Source organism: Leopardus geoffroyi, chromosome E3, assembly GCF_018350155.1.
Source record: "Leopardus geoffroyi isolate Oge1 chromosome E3, O.geoffroyi_Oge1_pat1.0, whole genome shotgun sequence".
Classification (NCBI taxonomy): Eukaryota; Metazoa; Chordata; class Mammalia; order Carnivora; family Felidae; genus Leopardus; species Leopardus geoffroyi.
In genome coordinates this window covers 14,485,050-14,505,703 of record NC_059340.1, presented here as the reverse complement: position 1 = coordinate 14,505,703, position 20,654 = coordinate 14,485,050, and the positions used below count along the sequence as shown (strand labels likewise).

The window sequence follows — 20,654 nt, the reverse complement described above, 5'->3', positions numbered from 1 at the left end:
GCCATGAATTTCCTTAAATAAAACCTGTTCTCTGCGGGTGGAGGTTAAGGTGGAGTGGAGGGTCCGTGGCAGGTGGTGAGACAGGACACAGTTTTCAGAGAGATTTGGGACTTCAGACAGAAAGGGATTTTTTTCTTCTATCTGGGAATCCTTCACAGCAGTCCGGCAGGCAAGTTTTCTGGAGCCACGAGTGAGGAGTGATGAGATTCTGAGACACGAGGTAGACAGCTGGAGGACTGGTTTGGATTAGTACGCCTGGTCGTCGAGGACTCCAACTCTGCACTCTGGACAGGCCTGGCTGAAAATCCTGCTTTGTCCTGTCTGAGGTCACTCGCCTGAGACACTTACATACACAGTAAGAGCCTAATGTTCTTCATCCGTGAAATGGGAATCACACAATGACTGCCTCGTGTGGCTGGGACATGAGGTGGCACGTGAGATTACTTTGTATAAGGCTGAACACAGGAGTGAGCACTCGAAACAGACAACGACACAGAACTAGCTCATCCCTAGCCCCAGGTCTGTTCTCCTGATTTGATTTTTTTTTTCCCCCGGAGACGTCATGCATCCCCACTGCTAGAATGCCACATCATCTTTGAAGGATGTCACAGGGACCAAATGTGCAGGGTTTGAACATTCTTCTTGACACCTTCACTCCTAAAGTCAAGTCGATGCATCGGAGGTGTTAAAAGTACCAGGCAGGACTCTTGGTTTTAAGTAGCAGCAACTCAACCCAGACGCCCTTAAACTAAAAAGATATTGGCAAAGGGATGAACTTTGGCTGACCTGCATCGAAAGAGCTCAAGCGACATTCCCTCGTCCTCCCAACACCCAGTCTGTCACTGTCTCCTTCCCAATCTCTGTCCTTCTTTCCTCTCTGTTGGCTTCGTTCTTGGGCAGGCTGTCTCTCCCCGAAGTGACAGGATTCTCTCCCTGAAGATTCACCTCCATTCCAAGAAGGGGCTCCCATCAATCCTGCTTGGCCCGTAGGCCTAACCCTGAACCCAGCCGAGAGCTTGGCACACTCTACGTGGCCAGTCTGGTTTGCTGCAGGGGGAAGGTGGAGCCCTGGACCAAGAGTTCAATCAGTCTGAAGACTGAGCTACAGATCCCCAAACCAAAAGACGAATTACGTTCCCAGAAGAGGAAGGTCTGTCGGAAAGGCCAGAACAACCCCTGGCCACCTCACCAAGGGTCCACAGCGGAACCCTCCAAGCGAGACCTGGCCGTCCGATGGCTAGAAACCTGAGACGATTTTATGGTAGAGAAGGAGCCAGAAGGAGGGGTGGCCCTTCTTCCCCTTAACAGGTATCATAAAACATGGCAGTCTCACTGCTATTCGGCCACATCGTCTATCTCTGTCTGCAGGTCTTGCCTGGGGTACCTGAGCATTCTTGGTCTCGCTGATGTAGAGAAAAGTCACTTTCAGGGGCACCTGGGTGGCTCAGTCGGTGGAGCGTCCGACTTCGGCTCAGGTCATGATCTCGTAGGTCGTGAGTTTGTGTCCCGTGTCGGGCTCTGTGCTGACAGCTCGGAGCCTGGAGCCCGCTTCGGATTCCGGGGCTCCCTCTCTCTCTGCCCCTCTCCCGCTCGTGCTCGCTCCCTCGCTCTCTTGGTCTCTCAAGAGTAACTAAAAATATTTTTTAAACATGACAAAAAAAAAGAATATTCACTTTCAGGAGCTCTTAATTAGTTCCACTTTAGGTTATGGAAATATTCAGTTTCATAAAATCATAAAATGTGAGACCTGGAAGGATCACAGAGCAGTAATAGCTCCCAGACTTGGTAGTTCTGGCTCATTGTGAGAATCACCTAAGATGGGTTTTGTATTGTTTTGTTTTTAAACATTCCTGAGCCCCGAACTCCCTGCCAGAAATATCACTTACATAGAGGTCTGTGTGGGGGCAATTAATCAGAATTGTTATGATTCTGGTTCGCCTCATTTGGGAGCCAAAGCCTCCAGACACGCAGCCCCCTTTCGAAGAGACTGAGCCAGAGGGATTATGAGCCCAATACGTCCAGGGTCACCCAGCCAGTCCGTGGCAAAATCCGTGCAGACTCCAGGAGAAAACTCCCAAGAGTCACTGCCTGCCATTTGCCGAGTGGAGCAGTGTGAATCTGTTTTGTTCTTTGTTTTGTTTTGAATGTTTATTACTTGAGAAAGAGACAGAGAGCAAGCAGGGGAGGGGCAGAGGGAAAGAGAGAGGGAGACACAGAATCCGAAGCAGGCTCCAGGCTCTGAGCTGTCAGCGCAGAGCCCGACGCGGGGCTCGAACCCACAGACCGCGAGATCATGACCTGAGCTGAAATCAACCGCCCAACCGACCGAGCCACCCAGGCGCCCCTAAATCTGTTAAAATAACAAAGCAAAACCTGTCTGATGCTTGAGCTCACAAACCCAGGTCCTGCCATATAGCATCCAGGAGTCTGTAGGTGTTCAGGACTTGCTACCAAGCTTTCAAGAAAACTGGAGACCCCACTTCTATTTGCTCCTGTGTCGATTTCCCCCCATGTTCCTTCTGGGCTCCGAAGTCAACCACTCTGCTGGAAAGAGAGCTGGGGCCCCATGGGAAGAGAAACATGGAAAAGATTGCCAGCAGCATGATACATTCTTGCCATTTTCCGTGTTCGGTTGCAAGTTCCTCGAAAAGAGTTACCATATGACCCAGAAATTGGAGTCCTACCTGGATCTGTACCCAAGAGCGCTGGAAACACGTCCATACAAAAACTTGCATAAGAATGTTCTAGCAGCATTATCCATAATTGCCCGAAACTGGAAACAACCCAAACGTCCATCAGCTGGTGAACGGAGAAACAAAAGGTGGCACAAAGAGAAATAAAGGACCAACACATGCTACAGCATGCATGGGCTGGGCCAAGTTAAAGAAGGAAGAGGCAAAAGGCTACACGTTGTACATTTGCATGTATCTGCTATGCCCGATGCCCGGACTAGGTATCTCCATAGAGACAGAAAGGAGATTAGCAATTGCCAGGGGCTGGGGAGGCGGGAATGAAGGGACGAAGCGTGACTTCTAAGGTGTGTGGCGTTTCTTTTTAGGGTGATGAACACATTCTGGAATTGGGTAGTGGGGATTCTTTCCCAACCTGGTGAATGCCACTGAACTGTCCATGCTAAAAGGCTGAATGTTACGGTATGGGAATGCCATCTCAATTAAAAATAAGCAAGTATTGACAGACCAGTCCATGGGGCGCCTGGGTGGTTCTGTCGGTTAGGCATCCGACTCTTGGTTTCAGCTCAGGTCGTGATCTCACAGTTCGTGGGCTCGAGCCCCACGCCGGGCTTCACGCTGCTGGTGCGGAGCCTGCTTGGGATTCTCTCTCTCTCTCCCCGTCCCTCTCCCTCAAAATAATAAATAAACATAAAAAAAAAAAAAGAGTCCGATCATTACAAAAATTTAAAGATCAGGCTCTATGAGAGCAAGACATTCAGGAGAAGCCTCCTAGGGAAGAGAGGTTTGGGGTACGCCCAGAAGAAATGAGAGGGAAGGTCAGCGGGCACCCCCAGCAGAGAGAACGGGTGCCAAGCCTTGGACTGCATCGCACAGTCTCGTGTGGGGATGCGTGGGGACCCCTGCTCGCCTGATCGGCAAGGACGCACAGTGGTCTAGGAGCAGAGAGGTGGGAAAGGGACAGGAGGTCCTCCCAGCTGAGCTGAGATGCTGGATGGCACGCGCTTCCCCAGCAAGAAAGCGTTTGCAGAAAGGTTGCGGGAATCCGTGGCGCATACTAAGTGCTGCTTTGGGAAGGTGAGTTTCACTGCAGCCCGGAACGAATTCACGAGGGAAGGGACCACGGCAAAGGTCTGGGAGCCCTGCTCGGATGCTCACTCCCATGCTGGAGGCTGCGGGGAACGGGAGAAAAATGAGCAGACCTTTCCTCCAGCCCTCAGGGGATACAAGGACGTCTTGCACTTCTCTGGCAATTCACAGCTGGGCATGGCTTTCACTTTTTGTATCCGCTCATTCATCTTTGAGATGATGCTCGACATTAGCAGAACAGTTAGCATCACCTCCTTGCACACAGAGAGAAACTGAGGCTCAGAGAGGTTCAGTCGCTTGCCCCGGGGCTGTTCCTACGCGGTGGTTAAGAGAAGCCCTAACCCGGAGTCACAGGTCGTCCTGGGCTGAGCCGGAGTTCTGCTGGGGAAGCAAACCCTAGACACAGAGTAAAACCCCAAACTGTAGCACAGTGCAAATGTATGAGAGCCGAAGACGGGCCTTGAATTTTTATCAACAAACACATTAACCCGGGGCGGGCTGTACCGTCAAGCACATCAAGGGTTTGAAGTGGCTTTTCTTTGGATCTTCCTATCGCTGAGTGTCCTGTCGCTAAGCGAAAGGTCAAGAAGGCAGAGTTTGTGCAGAAGTTTTAAACCCGGGTGTTAGAACCAGACCCCGGCCCAAGCCCCACCTGCGCCATTGGCCAAATGAACTTGGACTCCACCTCTTGGAGCTTCAGAGGCTCCCACCTTTCAAGGGACAGTCACACACCCAGCTCTCACGGGGACGGCCACCATGCAGGTCTGTGATGACACGTGTAGAGCACGCGGCGTGCGCCTGGCCTACTCAGGCAGGGTTCAGTAAGTGAAGGCAAGTTTTGAAAAGGTTTCCGGGGGCGCCCGGGGGGCTCAGTAGGTTAAGTGTCCGACTTCGGCTCAGGTCCCGATGTCACGGTTCGTGAGTTCAAGCCCCGCATCCGGCTCTCCGCTGCCAGCGTGAAGGCCACTTGGGATTCTCTGTCTCCCTTTCTCGGCCCCTCCCCCCCCCCCCACATTTTTCTCCCCCTCCCTCTCTCTCGCAAAAAATAAACATTAAAAAAGTTTTTAAAGGTTTACAAAAGAGAATTGGCACTCCGTGGGCACAAACATACCCTAGTACCTTCATATATCCTCAATCTTCACAACAAGGCAGTTTTTACTGCTCCCATTTTATAGATGAGGAAATTGAGGCCAGAGGAAGTTTTGCTTGCCCAAGGTCACACAGCCGAGAGGTGGAATAACTATGATTTAGACTTGGGTCTGGCTCCGAAATCATGACTTTTTTTACTCTGCCACACGATTTATGACAACGTGAGAACTGGATGTCACAGGATTCTCGTGGAGGCACAGAGGCTGAAATGATGATGTTTCAGGGCCACCGAGAGGAGCAAGCTGGGAGTGCCACTCTGCTTATAGGACTTTGGTCTAGACTGGAATTTGCATGGCCTCAAGTACACCCTATTAGGTCTCCAGGCCTTTCCTCCTTCCTTATCTCTCCCCTCCTACTGCTTTGAAGGATTTTCAGATCAAAGGTGCAGCCGCTCTCCTGCAGGATAATCCTGTCGCCTGTAACCTTGTTTTCCGAGTGTCCTTCACAAAGAAGGGCTTCAGCCAAAAATTTCTCCCTCGGCGTAATCACACAATTTTTCTCGGCCTTCGCTAGCCCTCAGGAAGGAAAGGTAGATGACTGCCTTCAGAAGCATGTTTATGCTGAGGAACTTCCCAGAATAAATTAGCCAGCCCTCAGAAAGTGCCAGATACGCCACTTTCCCATCCTCCTATTTTCAACCCTGGTTCTTTCCTTCTTAAACGCCACCTCCTTTTTTCCTTACCGAGAGAGGGCTGGCACTTTTTTTTTTATATTTGCCCAGTCCTGGGACAGGGGCATCTTGGCACCAAAGAAATCTTCTTCCTCTGGGTAAGAATTTGTAAGATTCTAAGACCCAGACATGATCAGCAAGTTGAGAACGGAACCAAAAATACTTTCAATCACCCAAGGGAAGCAAAAGCCCAGGGGATCCACGATTAAAGATAACAAGACAGCACCCAAGAGGGGCACCCGGGTGGCTCAGTCGGTTGAGTGTCCGACTTTGGCTCAGGTCACGATCTCATGGTTCGTGAGTTCGAGCCCCGCATCAGGCTCTGTGCTGCCAGCTCGGAGCCTGGAACCTGCTTCGGATTATGGGTCTCCCTTTCTCTCTGCCCCTCCCCCGCTCCTGCTCTCCCTCCCTCTCTCAAAAATAAATAAAAACATTAAAACAAAAAAAGACAGCACCTAAGAGTGCAGAAATAATCAACAAGTGTTGGGGGTGGGGGCAGAGCTGCGTCACGGGGCCCTGGGTCTCTGTGAAACGTGGCTTGCTGGAGAAACCGTCCTGATGTAATTTACAGAGGCCCCCTGACAAGCCCCCGACACCCCTTCTCTTAGAGAAAGCTCCATTTGTCTTTGGAAACATCCCTGGCTTCCCACGTCTTCCCTGTGATTTCCAGGGATTTCAGAGGAGCCCCCGAATGTCAAGGGGAAGACGCACTTGAAATTGAATGACTTTTAGGTTCTTGAACGGCATGTGGACCCTACCTTGACCTTTTTCTCTTGCCATTCTTCTTTCGTACAAAGAGATTGCAAGCAATATGAAGGGAAATTGCGTTTCTTTCCCCCGTGCCCGCACACACACCTCCTCTCTCCATGCCATAATCCGATCCGATCCAAAGAAAAACCACTTTCCCTCAGCTGGAGGTTTGCAAAGGTAGAGTATAATGTCCAGCAGAAGGACCTCTTTTGAAAATGGAAGGTAATCTGAAAATGTTCTGCTGTTCTTCTGGCATTGGGTTTCTTTTTTTTTTTTTCTTTTTTTAAGTTTATTTATTTGTTTTGAGAGAGAAGGAGAGAGCGTGAGTAGGTGAGGGGCAGAGAGAGAGAGAGGGAGAGAGAGAGAATCCCAAGCAGGCTCGATGCTGTCAGTACAGAAGTGGGGCTCGACCTTACAACGATGAGATCATGACCTGAGCCAAAATCAAGAAGTCAGACACTCAACTGACTGAGCCACCCAAGTGCCCCTTGGCATTGGGTTTCTTAGCGTCTGAATCTGAAGAACCATCTTCCCTGATACCCCCCACCCTATGTCCCTAACACACACACGCGTACACACACACACACACACACACCTGTCAGGTCCCCAGCAACTCAAACTCTATCAAATTTTTTGGCCCCACCTAGTCCTACTGAATCAAAAATTCTGGGGGTGGGGCCTAGCAATTCCCTAATCACCCGAAGAACTTATTAATTCATAAATTCCTGGCTTTCACCCCCAGAGATTTTGATTCAGGAATTCTGCGGTCGGACCCAAGAATTTACATTTACATCAAACTCCCAGATGGTGCTGTTGCCACTGGTTCAGTGAGTAGCTCTGCTGTACACAGCTTCCCAGCTGCCTCCAGGGCACAGATTTCTTTCCTACGCTAAGTGGTAAACTGTGTGCAAAGATCACGGGTGCACAGACAGATGGGGAGGGGAGGGGGGCGGTGCAGACTCAAAGAAGGAAAAGAAGTTCTGGTATAGGAAGCGAGAGATCTGTTCTGCCTCAGTGCACTTGACCAAAACTTTACTTTCTGGTGATTTCCATCTCTCTGTCTCTGGTCCATATTACTTTCCCAACTGATGCAGACCTACCAATGGTTTCTTAAGGGCCTTATAAAAATGCTGTTGCAAGACTCAGCCCAACAAAAGGATGAAAAGAATACAATCCCAGGACCCAAGGGCAGACCCCTGGTGCCGCAGGATGTGGGGGCGGGGACGCCCTGCCTGTGGGAGGTCTGACAGAGCTTTGTGACTCTCTCCTGGGTTCCCAGCAGTCCTGTCCACACAGCATGTGGACTTCACCGAAATCACCTGGTTAAACACAGATCACTGGCCCCATCCCTGGAGTTTCTGATTCGGTAGACTGGGCGTGGGGTCCAGCACGAGCACCTGCATTTTTAGTAAGCTCCCAAGGATGGGGGTGCCTGGGCGGCTCAGTCGGTTAAGCGTCCGACTTCGGCTCAGGTCATGATCTCGCGGTTTGTGAGTTCGAGCCCCACGGCGGGCTCTGTGCTGACAGCTCGGAGCCTGGGGCCTGCTTTGGATCTGTGTCTCCCTCTCTCTCTGCTCTTCCCCCGCTCATGTTCTGTCTCTCTCTCCTTCAAAAACAAATAAACATTAAAAAAAATTTTTTTTTTTAAAAAAAAAACCTCCCAGGGATGTGTATGCTGCTTGCCCAGGGACCCCTCCTTAGAACCCCCCTGGCGTGCGTACCTCAAGTAATGCCAGAAATCATTTAGGGTCATCCCGACCAGCAGCCACCCAAGAACAATTCTGGAAGGTAAGTTGCTTCCGGCCCAGCGTGAATACGTAGGGAAGCATCTGAATCTAGCAGCTGCCTCAGAAATGGGAGCCCGGCGTTCTGCAGAAACCGACACAGCCGAGCCTGGACGGTGCCTTTTGCGAAACTCCAAAACGTTACATTTCTCTTCTGGCGCAGAAAGTCACTGGCGCTCTACTGCACCCGGAAGTTTGTACCCTCCTCTGAGCATCACATCTCTCTTGGCTTCTGGTCAAGTTTTGACTGTTTCGCACGGTTTGCCAGAGGACGTGGTGTTCAGTGTCCGAGGATGGTCCGGGGCATGCTTGTCGGTGTGACCCGTCTTCGGCCTCGGAACTGGGCTTGTTGACGAGGAGGACGCCAGCCTGTCTCACTGTGTCATTTTTCTCTTCTCTCTCCCTCCCTCTCCCCACTCCCCCCACCCCCCCACCCCGCGTCTCCTTGCCCTCTGCTCCCCCACCCCAGTGCATGCGCAGAAACAGAACAGGCAGACCTGCGTCCGCAAGAGCCTCATCTGCGCCTTCGCCATGGCCTTCATCATAAGCGTCATGCTGATCGCGGCCAACCAGATCCTCCGGAGCGGCATGGAGTAGGCCGCCCCCCACCGGGCTGCGTGCCCAGCTCACCGCGCATGCGCATGCCCAGCGGGCAGACTCTGTTCCTCCGCAAAAGCAGATACGGTTGCAGACCAGGCACGGTAGGGCGAAGACCCCCCCCAAGGCTGCAGTGCAACAGGTGTTGCCCATTCACTTCATCTCCTTGGCAGGGACACCAAAGGGCTGTCTTAAATGCTTTAATGGTTTTGTTTCCTAATGCAATAAAATAGCCAGGAGTTCCCAGTGACTGCTTCAACCACCCCTAGGAACTCTGAAGAGAGACTTCATTTCCATCCCGGGATTCCAGGGGCCACCCAGGCTGGCGGTGTAAGAGAGCAAGGGCGAGGCGTCAGCCCGCGGCCACCTCCGTGCCCCCCGTCCTTTCAACCCCAGGGGTCCGCTGGAGACTCCCGGCTGCGGGAACCCTCAGTCCCAAGAGGCTGGCTGCTGGGTTGCTACGGAAGAGGGGGCTTCCTTCCTCCACCCAGTGGAGCCCCCCCCCCCACCCCCCACCCCAAGGCGTGAGGGGAAAGCCATCGAGCGGGGTGCAGCGCCGCACCCCTTCGCTTCCGTTCTTACTGCCTTTTCTAGAGGACTCTTGTTGGCAGAGTTGGGGAGCTCTCGGTTTCCGTCGGCACTTGGCTTTCTGTTCCTAGAGCCCATCGCGCACCAGCATTTTGGAATCTGCAGAGAGCCTTTCTCCCGGCTTTTGCCACCTGTGCTGCCATTAGTGGAAAAAAAAAAAAAAGCATTCTCGTGGGCATCCCTGTAACATAGACATGTAGACAGACGTATATACTGGGCTCCTTCGTGTGTGACATCCCCCTTTCCTAATCGCTTACTCCCGGTATAAGCTCGTCCTCCGACATGCGTCCCCGCCTCTTTCGGGTGGGCCAGGTAGTTCGGGGGTGGGGGGTGCGGGGAGGGCCTGGGACCCTCACACCCCACTCGCCCGGAGTCACGGAGCCCGAACCCGCCTCCGTGCCAGCAGACCTCGGTCAGCGAAGGGCCTCGAGCACCTTATCTTCTCCTCCATTTCCAACTTGCTTTGTTAGTCCTCCCCTGAGCAAAAGAGAAATACGGTCCACAGTGGAAAGACGGAAACGTACATCACCTCTTGCAGCGGTCAGATTCTGCAACTGACTCGTTTTCCCCCCACCCGGGGAAACAAAGAGACGTGAAGCAGCGCAGCCAGCAGGTAATTCGCTCCTGCCTGCGGAGTACTTCTGCTGGGGGGGAGGGACCCGAACCCCAGGGTCCCTCTTCGGTGGCATGTCAACCTGTAGTTTTCCGACTTTTCCCAGACGCCGTATCAGCCACCGCTATTGATTCAAGCTTGCACAGTCCGATCGGCCCATAACCTTTCCATGCCGTGTTTTCCTTTGCACTTTTCCAAGCTCAGGTCTTTATTTCTGTAGTAGAATGGTGTCGCGCCCCTTTCTTTCCATTGCATCCTGAAGCTACGTGCTTTTTCCCTCTCCCTTTTCCCCTGTCTTCCAGTATGGAGGTGCCAGAATGTCTCATCTCTAGGTTTTGCGGGGGGGGGGGTCCCCTGAACCCCTCCTTCTCCGTTTTCTCCCTTTCTGCCTTTTCCAACCTGACTTGTCCTTTTAGGGTCTTTTTCCAGTTCGACTCTGCAAGCACTTCCTGCAGCAGCCTGGGGTGGGGGGCGGGTTGGGGGCAGCTGTAGAAACTTCCCCACGGTGGGAGCCCACAAATATTCCTGATGAGCACAAGTAAAACTAGGGTTTGAGCCATAGTACGGAGCAGGTGTGAGCTCCCGAGAGCCCTGGGGGTTGAGGGTCCTGCTGGGAAAATGCCCAGAGTCTTACGGGGAGTTCCTTCCAGGCCAAGGAAGGCAACAGCCTGCCTCTCCCCCTTGCCCGCTCCATCCTGCCACAATACCCAGTGCACGTCTGCCTCCTCTCTCTCCCCCTGCCCGACTCCCCACGGTCCCTTCAGGATGGGCTTCCAGAAGGAGGACAGGTCCGAGCGCAGAACACTAACACAGAAGACGACTGCGTCATTAGGTTTTGCCCCAAGTGGCTTACCTTCCCCCCCACAACTGGACTTGGATGGGAAGGACCCCCTGAACCTCTAGGCCGTGCCCTCCTGGGGAGCCAGACTAAATAGAGACCCCGGAAGGACTCCCAAAGGCCGCTGCCCCGTGAGAGGGGATCGCAACGCTTCTTCAAAGGCTGGCTGTCTGCAAGTTCTGTGCCTCCCCCTGGAGAACCGGGTCCCCGAAGGATGTGCGGCTTAGAAGAGAAATGAGCCGCTGTGCAGGGGCGGAGAGTAAAGAGAGCTCTGGAGAGGCACCAACAGCCTGTTCGAGGCCTCAGCATCCTCTCCCTGAACAGGACCCTTTTCCTCTCCCAGTGACCCGCGAATCCTACCCAGGAGGGATTCGAGGAGCAGGGGTCCCTTGCAGGGAGAGAGGACAAAAAGGAAGCTATAGAACTTTCCTCTGGGGTGGGCTGGAATTGACCTGCCACCATGGTGGCGTCACGCATGGTACCCAGGAGCTGAAGTGTGGGGAGACAGCCCAGAGTTAGAGGCGCTCCTGACCCTTTGGGAGGCGAGAGCTTGTGTCTGCGAAGTGAGCCCTGGCTGCTTTGCCTGGACAGTCTTTCAGAGGTGTCGGGATTCTTTGTAAGACTTAAGATGTTGACTTTCTGCAGCCCCACCCCAGGTCCTGTCCATTCCAGAGCTACTTCAGCCCCGTGCCCCCCCCCCCACCATGCGCACACACACAGCACTTATGATGCTCATGGTTAAAGCGTGGCTCATTCTTGCTGTAAGAACACATGCCCCCCAGACCACACAAGGGATGATCGGGGAGGCATTTTGCTAGGGGCACAAGGGATGCAGACCCTGGTCCCCTTGGCCCCACAAAAAAGCTGTCTCCTATCACTCCAGAAGCAGACAGAGCCCCCAGACAGGACCCAGCACGGGAACTATTAGAAGTGGCTTCCAGAATGTGCGTGGGTCCCACGTGACCAATCTGTAAAAAAAAAGAGGGGGGTGATGTTGCCATGGCAACCCTAGCATTCCACCCTGAGTTTGCCAAGGCACACAAAAATAGGGAACATTTTCTTAAAGAACACCGGGCTCCGTGCACCCATATCCCCCCTGGTGGGGTGAATTACTCTCAAAAAAATCTGGCGGTTTCTCTGCCTTCTCTGGTGTTTCGAAACCGTCCTTCCACGTGGTCAGGAGAACAGGAGCTACCTAAAAGCCGGGTGGTATTCTCCCCACCCCGCCTCCTCCCCCCCACCCTTCCCAGGGCCCAGAGCAAGGACCCCTTCATCTGGGCGAAAAGGCAGAAATGTCATTTGGAAGGCAAAAAATATTTTAAGCCTCAATCTTTAAAAGCATCTGTTGGCCTGTTGAGACGGCTCTCCCACAAGCCAGAAATGTGACCTGAAGTGAACTGAGGTTTACGTGGGGTCTTAGGCAAGCCCAGAGGCTTCTGAACTTTCTAGGTGTTTTATTTGCAGAGAACAAGAAGTGTACCGCGAGGCACGTCCTTTCTCCATACCTGTCCCCCGTCTCAAGTCGCACATGACGAGTGGTCTGTCGCGGTTAGCCAGAGAACCTAGTGAAAGCTGGCAAGGTCATGCTGGGGGTCATGCCCCTCACCTCCCATGCAGAGAATCGTTAAGTGGGAGGGGGAAATTTCTCGTTCATTCTAAATGCCTTCTCTAGGCTTCAGTTCAGACTCAGGTTATAAATCAAAGCGAGTTTTGCTCTTAGCTTGTAGCTGGCAGCCTCCCCGGGACCATGACTGAAGAGGGAGGGTGTGATGGCCAAGCACAGGTCCTGGGGTTGGCTGGCCTGGCCACGTGTGTGGCTACATGTCATGAAACCCTGTTTCTGCTGTGCCATTTTCTCTCCACGGTCGCGGTCGCTGCTGAGCTCTGCTCCTCCCAGCTGGAGGTCCCCAACCAGACTGGGTCATTTCACTGCACTGTTTCTCCAAAAGCCCATGGCGATAGTATTACTCACCCTGCTCCACGGAGTTGTAGGGAGATCTGGAACCCCACTGCAGGGAACAGTCCCTTTTCCCATAGCGCCACGATGATACAGACGGGCCGAGCCTAGGCTTCTGGACTCGGGCACATACCGGTTGTATTCCCAGGAGGACTACTCTCTGGAGAACGTCTGTCTGCAGTGACCCGAGTTCACAACTTTCCCGTTGGCCTCTTCAGGGATCCTCACAGGGCTAAGAGTCTGGAACCTTAAGCCCTCGCCATAGCCGTCTTTCCTCACCTCCTCATTACTCGGCTGTCCCAGAAGGGGTCGGGGGGGGGGGAAGGGGGGGAGATCCATCAGAAATAGCAAAGTAACATTTTTCAGCAGCTAGGATTTTCCAGTGGAATTATTTGAACCACTAGCAAAGTGGAGGAGGGGCGGGCTGCCCCTTGTGGACCCTGTCTCCACAGCCATCTAAATGTCAGAACCGTCCAACTTCAACTTCATACTTCCTTTGACTAAATCACTCAGGGGACTGTCCTCAGCTATGTGGCCTTGCCATTGACACTTGCTTGGGGGAGGAATAAGGTCAAATGCACACACCAGCCACACACTTCTCTTAGTCTGCCGTGCTCGTTTGCTAATGCGCATGGCCACAGCGCATGACTATGGTTTCTACTTTATACTGGTTTGGGACCCTCTTTCTATGGTCTCAAGGGACGCGGTGACAAAGCTCGGAAAGTCTTCACGGCAAAATTAATTTGATTCCGTTGGCTTGAGGTAATAGCGGCAAAGAATCAGGGTTTGCCAGTCCCATAAGACAGCCCTCTGGACCCGGACAAGACTCGCCCAGCCCCCTGCCCCCTGCCTGCCCTGACTTTGGGTAGCTTAATCGGTTCAACACCCATGGTGGGTGGAGCCCTCATCCGCCTCTTTTCCTTGAGCTTGATGGGTTGGCTTTCAAAACAGTGCTTCTCACAATGTTAGAAGTTATTATCTGAGTGAAAGGGCTGCAGGGCTGGGATTTTCCAGGGGAGTAGAGGAGGAGGCCAATTAGGAAGGAATATTCCAGGGAATGAAAACTTCAAGGGTGGTGTTGCTGCATCACTGGACCTGTGAGAGAAAAAGGAAGATTGTGAAGGGCTGCAGAGGCTGGTCTCTGGACGCTTTTCCTGAATCTGTGGCCTGCCGGGGACTGAGTGCCACGGGGCTGCCCATCAACCTGACCCCAGTGACACGGGTGGTGGCAGACGTCAAGTGGAGGCCGTAGCTCGTCTTTCCTTGGGGGATGGGACATCTGCCAAGCTCAAAATGCCTCCCCCCCCCGGGGGGCATTGTGTCTGGGCTCAGACCAGTTGAACTGAGGCCAGGAGAGCGGAGGGTAAAGCCAGACGTAAGGGAGCACGATCGCGTGCAGGACCTCACGTGTTTCGGCCGCCCACCAGCCCGATCATTTGAGTGACGTTCCCTTCCTGGCCTCAGCTCTCTCATCGCTAAAGCAAAAGGAAAGGGAAACCAGAAGAGCCCGCCCATCGTGATTCTGTCTGTCTGAAACAAGTCAAGATGATGCCTAGAGTTGAGAGGGGCCGGATTCCCGCGTGAACTGGGGACTGGCGGTTTCTTTTCTCACACGGGTCCCAAGAGGCAGTTGTAATAAAAGATCTCTTTTGGTGTCCGTTGTCTGTAGGTGAAACAATGCAAATTGGTTTCCGTCAAATGCGTGGTGTGTTGCAAGTAAGAGGTTTTGTTGACTCCCTAAGGTCTTGCTGACTCAAGGGAACATCAGAGATGGGCTTAGCCAGGGTGAAAAGTAAGGGGATTTGATCACTTGATGGCAGATCACGGGCATGAGAATTCCGGGATCAGTAGAGTGAAACAAAGCCAGATCCCAGGACAAAGTGGGTGTCTCTCCATCTGAGAAAGCCTAACTGGAAGCTACTGAATAAAGAGCACAACTTCCGGTCATTTCTTTTTTCTTTTTCTTTTTTTTTTTTTTTTTTTTCCTGGCCATTCCGGTATATGTGATAATGGTTTGCAATTATTCCTAACACTGCAGAAGGGAGAGAGTCACCGTCTCTCACGATTGTCAGGAAGGAGATTAGCAGTCTGGGGAGACCAGCCGCTGCGGGATGGTCTCTTGGAGGCTGAGGGATGCTGAGCACAGGTGCCTGCTTTGGAAACACCGACCCTGGTGAGGGGTGGAAGGCAGGACAAGAGTGACCGCTGGACGCATAAAATCCCTAGCCCTTCTGCCCCATGACAACATAACATCCTAGGTTTCTGTCCCTTTACCTCTACCTGAATTGGACTGAGATTTTCACATAAGCTTGTTTTCATAGAAGCCCTACTGACCTTCCCTGGAAAGACCCAGATTGGTCCGGAAAGGAACGGGTCCTCTCGGCTCCTGGTAGAATCTTACACAAGCCAGGGTCTCTTGGCTCTCCCCAAAGAAAATCAAAGAATATTCCTCCTTTCTGACTTGGAAATCTGGTTTCAGGGGTCCTTGAATGGCTTCTTAGTGGGGTTTGACTTCCCCCCCACCAGTTCTGAAAAGAAGAAGCTGTTTATCCAAGGACTAACCAAAGACCGTGCCCTTGGATGGAAATCAGATCCAGAAAGTCTGGTCAGGCAGTGGGCTGGCAAATTGTCATCTTTTGAGGATGGGAGGGGGTGGGGTCAGTGAGCCTAGGAGTCATTAGACTGGAGACGTGACTTGTTTCTGAAAGCACAGTATAGTTAGTGGCTGGATGCAGACTGGAGCACAGCTGAGGATCCTAGGATCGGTATGCCTGGAGCCTGACAGCTCTCGTTTCCAGAATGGGGCCACTCAGACTGAAATCCTGGGTCACAGTCTTCCCATTTACCTCATTCATGTTCCTTTTTTTTTTTTTTTTTCCTCATTCCGTGTTAGATGATTATTTCTGCTATTAAGTGATGGGAGTCAGCAGACTAGTCAAAAGGAAATCTTTATATAAAATGTAAATATTAATATAAATTAACTTGGCATGCAACTTACTAATCCAATGAAGTATATATTATTAATATGTCCTCTTAGTGTATAAAGGAAAACTGACTGCCATATTTACCAGATGTTTTCTGTAACCAGACTTGTCTGTAAATATATAATCTGTATAAAAAAAGAGTCTAATTTACCATTATTTATGCAATAGAAAAAATAAAAGTTTTTTTTTTTCTTTTGAGGAGAGATTCAGTTCATTATCTGTGGTGTGGCTTGCAAACCTGTCACAAAATTCACTCCTGTGACCCTGGAGGGCAACCAGACCCATTTGGACGGCAGTCCGGCATCACCTTCTTCCAAGAAGCAAGGATCAGGAAAGCGGCTGGGGATCTGGTCCTCACGGTCGGGCTTCGGAAGGGAATGATTGGCATAAGGGGGGATAAGCTGGTTATGGATCATATGGTGAGAAGAACAAAACATCTTCTGGCCAGGGGCAGACATTTGCAGACACCCAAGCTAATGGTGTCACCCTTTCGGGATTGCATTTGCCAAATTCTTCCCCAATGTTAGCATTCAGGCATTACGTAGCTTTCCCTTAAACTTCTGGAATTTGCAGTGTTATTGAAGCTTCTCAGGCATAAAAAGAGACACCCATTCCCTTCTATCAATAGGGAAAAGAAGAACACCAGAAAGTTAAGTGACTTAAGGACACTAAGAGATCCCGCTTGAGTTTGGACCAGAACCTTGACCTCCTGATGCCAGAAACCATGAGGGCATCTATTTTTTCTTTACTTTTCAAAAATGTTATCACACATTTCCCCAAATGTCTTGTACTGAGGCAACAAGCTGAGTATCCATTTGGGTAGACTCTCCCAGGATCTCCCAGGAGACCCCTTGTTCACTGTTGGATTTTATACACCTTCTGGGGGGGGGGGGCAACTTACAAGGTAACATCACTAAGCATTTGTTATCGTTTAAAAATTCTAAAAATAGAGTGTTCTCGGCATAAAACACATGGTTTTCTCTCTGCTAAAGGGGGCCTCTGGCAAATTCCGTAATAATAACTTGGATTTTATCCTCTCTGATCTGATTTTTAATATATATTTTTTTATCATCAAGGAGCATTTAGTCACGAATATGTATTCTTCTGGGGTAATTACCCCAGCATGGAGTGTCCTGCAGGATAAAAGTCCCACGGGGGTGGGGTGGGGTGACAAATCTCTGACCCCTGAACCACAGAGACAGTGAAGCCTGACCATTGGCTCAGACCTGGTAAATCAAAACTCTCCCTCAAGTTATGAACGTACCTTTGAATCCCATGGGGATTTTTCCATAATTTGGGTGGTGCCGGCCACTTGTGTGACCAGAAAGCTCTTCTGGCTTGAGCGATGTTCAGCAATCAGCCCTGCAGCTCAGAGCCAGCCAGGACCCTGCTCTCTCACATCCAAATTTCCTAGGATGAGGAAGAAGGGCAGATGCCTCGATGCAGAAGAGCTTCCGGGCTGTGCTAAGGGGACACGCTGGCTCAGACCGTTTGGGTTCCCTGCCTCAAGTGGCAGGCCAGGGATGGGGAGCCATCTCCCCAGGCGGTCCCTCAGTAATGCTCCTAGCAACGCGATCTCGGGAAGTATTTCCCAGGCTGGGGTTGCAGTTGTAACTCACATGCCCTAAGCACAGCAGCAGAGACGTGTGTGGGGCAGCAGAGACCTCTGCTCTCCCTCCCAGGGAGGTGCCGCTGGCTCCTGAACTGGAGGCGCTTCGTGGTCTTCCCCCACCTGCCTTGCCAAAGCCAAAGCCATGGCTGCCAGGAAGCAAAAGGGTGGGAGCGGTGTATGCGGGATAGATGACACTCCCCCTCCCCGGTCTTCCCTGAGGTTAATAATCTGGATGACAGCAGGAGAAAACAGAGCGGAAAGGGGGAATGAATTGTCTGGTGTGTGAATTATATCTCAATAAGGCCGTTATAAAAGATGAGCACAAAAGCAGCCTTGAACGAGACAAAGAAGCAGGAGGTAGAGGCATGGGAGGCTCTGAGCCGCTCACGTGTATGCGAGCCTCAGGCTGTCATCTGGGGCAACTGGCCCAGCTCCCGGTTGCCCCAGGCAGGAAGTCCTGCCTCTCAGAAGCAATGGCAGAGCAGGCAGGAGCCCACCCCCTGCGACAGGCTTGGCTCTTCCAGGCCTTTCGGCACAAAGAGGACCAGACCCGATCCTCACGTGTTTGAGCCCCCGTGGCCCAGGAACCACACAGACTTGTTTCTTCTTGATCAGGGTCTCTCCAGCGCCAGCCCTCCGTGCCTCCTACCAGGCTTCTCTTCCAAGGATGAAGTGCCCTGTCGCAGAAAAGAGAACTTGGGGGGGCTGGGGAGCCCCTGAGGCATCTGCGGCCAGAAGGGGATTGTTGTGTGCAGGGTGGAGGCGGGTTGTGCAGACTCCCGGTCATCTGTAACTTCAGATGAGCGAGCAGCCCCAGCCATGTGACCGAACTAAGCTTCTTAGCCACACAACTTATTTTTCTCATCATGTTATATCTAGCGCGTTGTATTATGCCCAGCACCCAGTAGGTCCTCAATAAGTGTTTGCTAAATAAATAAACAAACCAGATTACCTCACGTTGCCCAGATATCCGAATTCTCTGGGGGCACAAGGTTCCTGTGCCCGCCCTCCCCTCCATCGCCTTCCCTCCCCTCCCGCCCCTGCACCCTGGCTCCCAAGCCTTGGTCAAAATCAGGCGAGCCTGTGTTTACATGTTTATTTCTGAGCTCCTCGAGCCGGTCTAGGAATTAGCCTCCTTGATACGCTAGGTTCAGTGCCTTAAGCTTCTCGAAGGCGCTACCTACTGGATCCGGCACCAAAGAACTGGGCTCACCGCTGGCTCTCCCCTCACCCCCCCTGAAAGCCACAGCATCTATGCCACCGGCTTGGTCTCAGCCGGGATCAAGGTCTTCACAGCCTTAACGCTTGGTGCCCCTGGACTGGGATGGGGGCCGGGCTTTCAGCTGGTCTACACCCATCCCTCCTCTCATGTCTGTGGGTCTTCCTCAACACCTGCCACCACCAACCCCACGGCGGAGCACCAGCCTTCGCTATCTGGCCAATTCTTTACAGACCTATTTGGGTACCTGGCAGGTGTCGACTAGGGACTAACAGGAGGCAGATAGAAACATAAACAAGACCCCCGGGTGGCTTAGAGTCTCATAGAAAGCACAGACAGGTAAGCCTGTGATTACAGCCCAGGATCAGAAGCCTTATGGAAAGATTCGCCACAAAAGATAACAGCAACACCAAGGAGGAACATCGGTTGTGTTAACACGTTTTTTCTCTTCAATTATGAAATATCTCAAACCCACGTAAAACAGACAACAGTATACCTTTCATCCACTTCTAATAGATGTCAATGTTCTGGTTGAGATTTCTGGCGCGCACTCTCACGCTCTCTCTCCCTCCCCCCCCCCCCCCCCCCCCCCCCCCCCCCCCCCCGAAGAAGGAAAACAGTTAAGATGCCTCGGATACTGCAGTTCAGATCTATCATTCTCCCTTCCCCTCCCTCTTCGGATACGCCACCTTCCTGAAATTGTTCCCATTTATATTTGTTGTAGGGGAATTCTTGGAGGGGCAGGACAAAGAAGTCGGCCGGGCAGAGGGGGGACGGCGCGTGACAGGCAGAGGGATCAGCGTGTGCAAAGCCCAGAGGCACGGCGCACTTGGCTGAGAGACTTGTTGGAAGACTTTGCATTAATCCAGGGGACACATGCGATGGTGGCTGCAAAAAGTGAGAGTGGGGATGGAAGAAGAGGTCAGGACCCAGACAGACTGGGGAAAGAGAGGCCACAGTGCGTGGTGGTTGACTTGATGTGGCTTGAGGGAGACCTGGGGTTCTGGTTTGAGAAGGGGTGGGGGAGTCACTGAATTTAATTTAAATCATGATAAATTTGAGCAAATTTGGGGTATCCAACCGGTAGCAGATAGATTTGGGCTAAGTAGCTTTTGCTGCCGAAAAACAAGTGGCCGTTTCGTCTCTCTGCCCTCGATAAGCCGCCGAAAAAGGCAGCCACCTAAACAAATTTGTTTTCAAACCTTCCCCAGCCGTTTCTTCCTTCTCCACCTTGCGGCCAGAGAGCAAACTGCAGCCTGTCTTGGTTAGTTTCCACCATCCAAGCGTGGGGACGTCCCCGTACTCAGAGTTCAGGGAAACTGCTCACCTTCAGGCGTCGGTATCATGTACGCCCCGCATCAGCCTGGCTCTGCAGAAACTGGGCAGATGAGGGGGTTTTGGGCCAGCGGCGGGCTGGAAGGTAGGAGTAAAATCAAAGCCGTCTCTGAGGGGGTACCCAGGCTGGTGTCATGGAGACAGAGTATGGTGCCTCAGTTTCCACATTACAAGAAATCCTGCTGCTGGACTTTGTCATTGTTTCTTTCTTTTCTTTTTAAAGTAGGCGTCACACCCAGCGCGGAGCCCCCCACGGGGCTTGAACTCACCACCCTAAGATCAAGACCTGAGCTGAGATCAAGAGTTGGATGCGTACCCCACTGAGCCATCCAGGCGCCCCATGTGATTGCTTCCTTTGTAGCCATCAACTTCCAAAACAACTGGGGGAGAAAACCTATGGATTTCCTAGGGTCTAAATAGGCAGCGGCAGTGGCTGTGGGATCAGGACACCATCCCGAGAGGCTTCTTCTGCTCAACTCAAATGAACAGCCCAGCACAGGACTCATTTTAAGCCCTTCTACAATGTGCACACCTAAGCAGTTGGTCAAACTCTCGGCCATGAGCCCACCGTCCCACCACACACATTGCTAATCTTGACCTTAGCTCAATTATTTAACAGATTCATTGCCAAACCTGGGTTTTCGCAAGTGATTTCCAGGAAATGTGAGGGTTGAAATCAAGTTGAACTCCTGTGGTTTTTCTCTTTAACTTGAGGTTCCTCTGTGATTTCTGGAAGATCTTACTGCTCTGACTTCAGCAACCTCGGCTGGTTGCTTGTT

General features: G+C 52.0%; 1 protein-coding gene across 4 annotated transcripts in view; it reads left to right on the top strand.

Annotated features, from left to right (window-relative positions):
- CALN1 (calneuron 1) overlaps positions 1-15,907 on the top strand; it is a 539,412-nt gene extending 523,505 nt beyond the window's left edge. For all 4 annotated transcript variants that reach the window (XM_045461918.1, XM_045461917.1, XM_045461919.1 and 1 more), the window contains one exon: positions 8,602-15,907. In XM_045461918.1, the coding sequence (XP_045317874.1) occupies positions 8,602-8,729 (128 nt within the window). In that variant the 3' untranslated portion in view covers positions 8,730-15,907. The remainder of the gene's footprint in view (positions 1-8,601) is intronic.
- The last annotated feature ends 4,747 nt before the right edge of the window (positions 15,908-20,654 follow it).